Genomic DNA, 8641 nt, shown 5'->3' with positions numbered 1-8641 from the left:
ATTTTCAGATGTTGCAGTCCAAATATTTGATGAAAATAAAGTTAATTTAAAGATTAAAACTTGTGTTTGTCCTTGTTAGTACGAGTAATGTAATTATGTAGAACTAGAATAGTCCTGTTTTAGGCCTGGTTTAGATCTGGTGATACTCTGAGGGCCAAACATTTTCTTGGCTGCACTAGGAGTTAAAGGTTTGAGAACCACAACAACAGGAAGGAAAAACTTAGCTGAAGATTTGGATATAAATCACGAGTCTGATCTGCGTTTTTACATATAAATACCCCGTTTTCTTGTACCGGTACTTTTCTGTAAATAGTTGTTGAGTCTTGCAAGTACCGTTTGGGTCAAATACATACTTTTATACTTTTTGACTCCACTTGAATGCATGTTTTCTATGGTATTTTTGAGTAATAAAAAAAGTATAATCAAATGAAATTAATCTTAGCATGATATTTTGAACACGTTCCAGGCAAAGCGATGGAGACAAGCTGAAACTGAAAATGATGACCAAGGCTTTAGGAAAACGGCGATACATTTAATCCGTGACACTTTATTGTTCCGACTTCTCGGGAGCCGTCCCCGTCACCAGCAGCAGGTTACACGCCATGAACTGCACGTTGAGCACGTTGCTGGTGTTCCCCGCGTACATTCCCACCATTTCGCTGGACGAGCCGTCGGCAGGAGCGGCGCCGTGCGAGTTCCTGATGTCCCAGACGCGCACGGAGTTGTCCATGGACGAAGACGCGACCAGGCTGCTGTCGGGGCTGAACGAGAGGCTCGTGACGCTGTCCGTGTGTCCGCGCAGGTCTTTGAACAGCGTGCCCGACGCCAGATCCCAGATTTTCACCCGCTGATCCTCGCCGGCCGACGCCAAATGCTTCCCGTTCGGAGAGAAAGCCAAGGCCAGCACGGGACCTCGGTGCCCGGTGAAAAGACGCACGCTGGCTCCTTGCTGCGTGCTCCAGAGCCGCACCGTTTTATCCGTCGAACCCGTGCTGATGTAGTTCGAATTTGGGTGGAACTTCACGCAGTCAACGTCGGCCAAGTGCCCGGCGTAGGTGCGTAAGGGGTAAGTGCGCGAGAAGGTCCAGAGGCGGGCGGTGCGGTCGTGCGAGGCGCTGGCGAAGTAGAGGCTGGAGGGGCTGATGTCCAGGTCCCACACTGGGTACGAGTGGCCGCGGTACAGGGCGGCGTTGGTGAAGCTGTTCAGGTCCCAGTATCGCACGGTGGAGTCCTCGGAGCAGGAGAGCAGGCCCGAGCTGTCGGACAGGAAGCACGTGCGGAAGACTGGACCACTGTGAGCGCGCAGGGTCTGGAGCTCACTGCCGCCGTCGTCCTCGTCGTCCACCTGAAGGACAGAGTGGGAAAACTGAGAGCTCAGAGTCTATCGTCATCAGAGCTGCAACTGACCATTATTTCAGGAGTCGACGAGTTAAACAATTATTGCACATCAAGACTTTTTAAATACATTTCTAACCAAATAAAAGGGTGAAATATGGTGACTGAAGGCTTCTAGGGAGAGCATATTTACGAAAAGTGTAGTATTAATAAAAACCTGGAAAAAACCCTTTTATTCTCTTTTGACATTTCGAATAAAAAAAAAGGAACCAACCATAAGTGAGTTTTTTTAAATATATATTTTTCACAGGCAGAGAAATATTTCCAAATCAAATATAACTTACTGATGACAGTTGTAAATTATATCCTTTGGCGTTTTAGTTCAAGAGAATTGTCCAATCAGAAAGCAGATTGTAATTTGTGTTGCCAATTTTAAAGCATAAATCCAGTGTGACTTTGTCCTCAGGTGAACTGTCTCTGCCTAAAGCCCAGCTCCTGCACGCATCATGAATCAGAGCTAGTTCAGCCTCTGCAGCTCAGAAAGACTGGGATTCTGAGAAGGAGTTGAACACTTGTGTCTCTTCTGCAGGTCAAGGCTCTGACACAGGCTCAGTGTGATTATAGCTACTTTTCAAAACAGTAAGAGCACAGGCTACACACCTTCCTTTAACAAAACTGCTGTATTTGTTATATTTTGTGTCCGTATGCGTTTTAGAGTCTGTTTAGTCCAGATAACTATTATAGTTATTAAAATACGACTACAAATGTTTTTTGTAGTTGACTTGCCACAATTTGCCTTGCCTTGCCTAAACCAGGAAAAACTAGGACGGACTAAGCCCAGACTAAGCCAGGACTAAGCATGGACTAAGCCAGGACTAACCCAGGACTAACCCAGGACTAAGCATGGACTAAGCATGGACTAAGCATGGACTAAGCCAAGACTAAGACAGGACTAAGACAGGACTAAACCAAGATTAAACCAAGATTAAGCCAAGACTAAGCCAAGACTAAGCCAAGACTAAGCCAAGACTAAGCCAAGACTAAGCCAGGACTAAGCCAGGACTAAACCAAGATTAAGCCAGGACTAAGACAGGACTAAGACAGGACTAAGACAGGACTAAGACAGGACTAAGACAGGACTAAGACAGGACTAAGGCAGGACTAAGACAGGACTAAGACAGGACTAAGACAGGACTAAACCAAGATTAAACCAAGACTAAGCCAAGATTAAGCCAAGACTAAGCCAGGACTAAGCCAGGACTAAGCCAGGACTAAGCCAGGACTAAGCCAGGACTAAGCCAGGACTAAGCCAGGACTAAGCCAAGACTAAGCCAAGACTAAGCCAGGACTAAGCCAGGACTAAGCCAGGACTAAGCCAGACTAAACCAGTACCTGCTCCTCCAGCACGTCACAGGCCAGTCTGATGCGCGACACGTCCACTTGGTGCGGTTTGGCCTTCAGTTTTCTGGCTCTGAGGCTCCAGAGCTTCACTGCGGAGCAGTCGAACCCGGCCGCGAGCAGCCGACTGTCGGGCGAGACCTCTGCCGTGTTCAGCATCGCCTCCGTGTGGTGGAAGGAGTAAAAGCACACCGTGGTCAGGGAAGGCGGGCCTTCACGGACCTTCTTTATCACCTCCTGCAGAGCGTCTAAAGCCGCCTCGTTCTGTGGGACTTCCGCTGGGACTTCCACGCCCTCCGCACCGGCCTCCGCTCCGTCCACGCCTGTCCAGGATGAGACTGCGTTTGGGGCCGAGGCAGCAGCACCCGGGGCCCCGTAAAGCTGGAGGAGAAAAACATATCAGTGCCATTCTTGAAGCACACAGTTCCCACGCTTTGTTTGAAATAACTTTCCAGCACTTTTCCAGCTTTGTAATCACGGCTAGAGCGACAACTAATTATCATTTCAGTATTCGACTACTCAAACGGTTATTTCTATTGCTTTTTAAATACATTCTTAACCAAATAAAAGGTTGAAATAGGTTCTTTTGACATTTTGATTTAATAATGCCACTGTCTTTCTCTTTCTGTATGTGTTTAGGAGTCTGTATAGTCCACTAAATTACTATTGCAATTATTTTTTGCGGTACACTAGTCACACAAAGTCAATAAATCGTTATTTAAATGGTCTGTCACAAATTACAAAGACTGTAAAGATTCAAGTGACATTTTTCCCTTTTTCGCATCAACAACTCATCCTGTCTTATCATCTAAAACGGGTCTATTTCCCCACCTGGACAATAAATGTCTACCATAACCTTTTAATAGTCATGAATAAGCACATTTGGTGGGCTAGAACACACGCTCTCACCTGATAGTCTGTGCGAGAGGCCGTGGTGACCTCCAGCTGCAGTTGTGTGCTCAGTGCTCTGCAGAGGGCGCTGTTGTCTTCACTCTGCAGGTACCGCAGCAGATATCCATACGCCGGCTCGCTCAGACGAACCACAAACTTGTTCTTCAGAAAGGCACTGAGTTTGGAGCTCGCGCTGATGTCCTGCAGCAAAGAGGATTAATCATCAATAATCCACACATTATACTCGGATCTCAGAACCATTTCCCCAACTGTTTACATTTGGATTGGACCAAAAAGGTTCAATACATATCTTGAGAAGCTGTATAATAAATTAATACAAAATTGTGAGGCCGAAAGTGTGAACTGAACTGTACAATTTATTTATTTAAAATTATGATTCAAAATCTTTTCTTGTTCTCATGGAAATTGTATCATCCCATCCTTAACAAATAAGCATCAGTTTTTCAAGTGCTCTTTATTCTAATACTTTGGACTAAAGTGAATAAAATATATTGTACAAAGCAACAAATGTGATAAACTTCATGCGTCAAATATTGCACAATTCTATTTTTCATTTGATTGCCGTGCGGCTTTTGGCTAGTTTAATAATTAGAACATATTATGCATGTTTTTAGGTTTTATTATAAGGGTTTTTTCCTTGTCTGTGATGTCCACTTTTCAGCTGACACAAACTCTGGTCTGAGAGATAAGTATCAATCAAATATGATGCATTTTAATGTTACAAAGTTTATGTATAGCAAAATGCCCTCTCAGCCTGTGGTTACCCCGCTTGGGCTCTCAACAGAGTGAAGAGAACCAAGAAGCAGGACAAAAGGGAAACTGAACAGAGAAGGAAGGGTGTTTCTATCCCTTATGTGTCTGGCCTGTCGGAAAAACTGCAGAGAATTTTTAGACAACACGAAGTCCCTGTTTATTTTAAACCAGGAAACACTTTAAGACAAAAACTGGTTCACCCTAAGGACAAGTTGCCGACTCAAAAACAGAGCAATGTAGTTTATTCGATCCAATGCAGTGAAGAAAGCTGTAAAGAACGGTACATAGGTGAGACGAAACAGCCTCTACACAAGAGGCTTTATCAGCACAGAAGAAATACTAGTTCAGGACCTCAGAGCGCCGTGCATCTCCATCTTGAAGCCTCTAATCACTCGTTTGAAGACGGTGAGGTGAAGGTTTTAAGCAGGGAGAAAAGATGGTTTGAAAGAGGAGTTAAGGAAGCTATTTTTGTTAAAAAAGAAAGACCTTCTTTAAACAGAAATGGAGGGCTAAGGTTTAATCTTCCTGTTATTTATAATGGGTTACTGAACCCCTGGAAAGGTAAAGGACCAGGACATTCAGATGCTAATCAGGTACTCAGGGTGGTTGAGCCAGGGTCTCACAAAGACAAAGAGGATTCTAATAGCCCATTAAGATTCTGAATAGGCTAGCTCGGTAGATACAAGGGGGGAGTTTCTGTTGAAACCAACAACTCTTTCTACTTCAGGAAGGCTCCTCCCAATGGGCGGGTCTTACCACAGAACAGTATTAATATCGGAGTTCTCGATCTAAATTCTTTTATTGACAATGACTCTTGGATGAGAGTCGAAACGTCTATTTTTTCAAACTGAGTCCAGATGACTACAACTGAAGCTTTTTCTACTATGGAACACGCCTGGACGAATGAGGGATTACACCGACATAGCAAAAGAGGGGTTATTCTGTCAGTGGCAGAAATGTTTTACATGTTTTTTCTCTCTTTTGTCAAGTTTATTCTTTTCAAAAAGCAGCATAAAAAGCAGCAGACTTATCATGGAGAGCAGTTAACCTGTGTGATAAAGATTTACCTGGGAGGAGAGGACGTGTCGGAGCTGCTCCACAACAGCCCTTTGCTCCGGCTCCTGGAGGAAGTGCGAGTGGAAGCGGCTGTAGAAACTGTCCACTCCAGATTTAAGTCCAGAGCGAACCATGTCCAGGTGCAGGTAAACGAAGAGCGGGAAGAGGACCGAGCTCACCTCCTTTGCCCAGGGGATTTCTGTCTCTGAGGAGCAAACATCAAACAGTCTATGTGAAAATGTGATTACTGAATACTCTGACCAGTACTGCAGAGTTTTGATCCAATGCCTGCGTGAGTTAGAGACGGGTCATGGGTCAGAAGTGGAAGTCAGTCGATTAGCTCTCATCCCACAGTAATGAATCAGACGCGATCCTCCAGGTTTGGCGCTGTTAAAATGCCTTGTAAATTGATGCAGCAAACAGCAGTGTAGTTTCTTTAAAATATACAAAATGTACAAGTTTACAAGACAAGTTAGGTTGGCATGCTTTAAATAGTAAATTAATATATCAGAGCTGCAGGTCATAAAGGCGCAATGGACGATTTTTCGGCGATTTGAGAATGCAGGCGGAAGTGCGCATGCGCACTTCCCCGTGCGGACTGATACAACACACACATGCGTTTGTTTATTAGCGCGACGGATCGCATCTCTCGTCTCCCGTAGATTTCCGTCTCTTATGAGTCAACTCGAACAGTCTTTGTCTTCATTTTGTCCCGTACACCGAGGGAACTATATTATGATAGATCAATGCGCTTAGACACATGGAAACGTGCTGCTCTCATGGGGACGAGCCGCACGCGGCTGCAGGTGAGCGGTAGGTGCGTTTTATGATTGATACGTGGCAGGACTAATCGGCAGTCCACGCCACGAGGAAATAAGACTCAGATTTGGGCCAAAAAAATCGTCCATTCAACCTTTAAGTTGCGTAGTCGTTTTATTAGTCGAGTAATTATTTTCTGGGCTTATGAGGATTTGGAGGTAAATTAGTTAGTTTACTAATGCTTTGCTGTACTAATAGGTATTGTTGCATGAAATCTTGTGAGTTTGTGGTCTTGTGAGATATTTGGTAGGTCTGGGACAATATATTGTCTTGTCACACGGTTTTGTTGTTTTGTATCGCACCACACGTAACAATAAACATTGTTTATAATTAAGCTGAAATATAGGGTAGAAAAGTTCATATTACAACTCCAGACATTAATGTGCATCTGCAAATTTTACAAACTCCAGACTGACTTACTGTTAGTTTATCCCTTTTGGAAACTTGACTTGTGCAATATTTAAATAATTTTAGGGACTGTATTGGTCTGTAGTGCTCTTGTATTTTTTGGGGTTATCTTTTGTAGGTAAAGTACTGCAGTACTTTTAATTAACATCAAATCACAATATATCGTGCAGTGCAATATATAGTATGTGGCCCTGTGATTGTGATGTGTGCGAGTGTGTTGAACTGACAAAGCGAATAGTCCCAGCTCTAACATTTGCTCAGGTCATACAGTTAATTATAGCTTTGAGAGCTTTTGCCTTGCACTACAGCGTGCCACTTTTACACGCTTCCTTTACCTGAGAGGAAGGAGTGTAGTCTGGAGAACTGCGCCTCGTACTGCTGAGAGTCGGACTGACAAGGAGCAGCCGACACGATGTTAGCACAGCCCGACTCTGTCTGCACTGAAGACACACAAACAGAGAGCCACCATCCAGGGCTCAATCATTCAAACGCACGCAGAAAACCATTACAAAACATTCCATTATCATTTCAAAGTTCGTGGACCTATGATGATAGAACTGGATGTATTTGTGTCCTATTATAGTTACCGGTGATGCTGGCGGCCATCTCCTCAGGCGTCTGGCAGAGTTTGGCAGTTTTCAGCGAGCTCTCGGTGTCCACATACTGCCTCCTCTTCAGGTACTGCGCCACCGCGTACTGAATCTGCTCCGTACGCACACGCTTCATCACCTCCACACACAAAACATCAGGAGATTTATTTTGTCACTACCACAGCTCAACTTTTTTGTCTTGCCTAAGGACAGAACAACAGTAAACAATGTGAGCAGGTAAAGCTGAAAAACCACAGAACCTCTTTAACAATTGAGGTGGTTGAAAATATATTTTAACACTATATTTTAGGACTGCAACTATGATATTAGAATTCAAATTGTCAGCAATCACTTTTATCCATTAGTCGACTAGTACAATTATTATTTCTATTGCACATTGAAACTTTTAACATACAATATTAACCAAATAAAGATGACATATGGTGACTTATATACAGAGAATATTTACAAATAAAGTGCATTATTGATGAAAATAAAACATTGTTTAATCTTTTTTCATATTTTTTATTTAATTATGTCACTGTCTTAGTATTACAAATGTGTATGTTATTAGATTCTGTAAGGTTGATTATCAAAATACAACAATAATTATTTTAAAAGTCGACTAGTCATAATTATTCCAATCAATCATTGCAGCCCTACAATCATAACGTTGCACTTTTTAAACAGATTTGTTTTCAGTTCCACAGTATTTACATCTTAAAACTAAATAGAAAAGCCACGTGGTAATTATTTTTTAATTATGTTCATAAGTATAGTAAGCAATTGTTTATGTAGATGTACTTCTTACATTTGATTGACATTCAAAACATTTGTAGTTTTTAGCATCATATTATAGAACTTTTGAAGGCAGGATCCGCTGCCTTTTGCGAATGATTCTTAAATGAATCAAACAGAGACAGTTTAACATAAAAATACATAATTTGCTTATAAAAGTCAGGTGTTTTGAGAGTGAGCGAAATAGCGGCTAACTCGGTCATTTTCTGCGGCCCAATGTGAACTTTCCGCGGGATGTTATCAATTGTAATATAATTTGGAACTTACTGCATTTTTCGTTTGCCCTCGTCACTCTCGAATATGTTTCAAGGTTATGATTTAAGCTTTCCGGGTTAAACTAGGCTGCTTTACGTGATAATGCGTGCATCTTCAATAATGCTATGATGCTAAGATGCTAAGGATCGATTGAGTTTCCTGACACGATTTTTCGAGCTGCGGTAGTTTTTTCTGCGAGCGATTATTATTCCTAATCCCCAAATCATACATCTAATGCGTATACATTTAAACGATAAATATTTATGTATATATCAATACGTTTGTGTTGATTTACAGCTTGTTTGAATTATGTTTAT

General features: G+C 42.6%; 1 protein-coding gene across 1 annotated transcript; it reads right to left on the bottom strand.

Moving 5' to 3' along the window:
• On the bottom strand, positions 1–8539 carry taf5l (TAF5-like RNA polymerase II, p300/CBP-associated factor (PCAF)-associated factor). The gene is made up of 7 exons (XM_072463423.1): positions 8337–8539; positions 7269–7410; positions 7017–7121; positions 5466–5659; positions 3643–3825; positions 2728–3114; positions 1–1345 (listed from the first exon to the last, which is right to left on the bottom strand). The coding sequence occupies exons 2-7, from the start codon at positions 7405–7407 to the stop codon at positions 548–550; spliced, it is 1806 nt and encodes a 601-aa protein (XP_072319524.1). The 5' UTR covers positions 7408–7410; positions 8337–8539; the 3' UTR covers positions 1–547.
• Positions 8540–8641: the final 102 nt, after the last annotated feature.

This window comes from Eucyclogobius newberryi, unplaced genomic scaffold, assembly GCF_026437365.1.
Source record: "Eucyclogobius newberryi isolate DKJ021-1_F unplaced genomic scaffold, fEucNew1.0.hap1 SCAF_4, whole genome shotgun sequence".
NCBI lineage: Eukaryota > Metazoa > Chordata > Actinopteri > Gobiiformes > Gobiidae > Eucyclogobius > Eucyclogobius newberryi.
This window is presented reverse-complemented; position numbering and strand designations above follow the sequence as displayed.

Excerpts from the sequence above, each read along its gene's own strand:
- taf5l (XM_072463423.1), bottom strand. The coding sequence starts at position 7,407 with ATGAAGCGTGTGCGTACGGAGCAGATTCAGTACGCGGTGGCGCAGTAC. Across the intron at positions 3,826-5,465 it reads GACACGTCCTCTCCTCCCAG|GACATCAGCGCGAGCTCCAA; the intron begins GTAAATCTTTAT and ends TCTTTGCTGCAG. Across the intron at positions 1,346-2,727 it reads GTGACGTGCTGGAGGAGCAG|GTGGACGACGAGGACGACGG; the intron begins GTACTGGTTTAG and ends TCTGTCCTTCAG.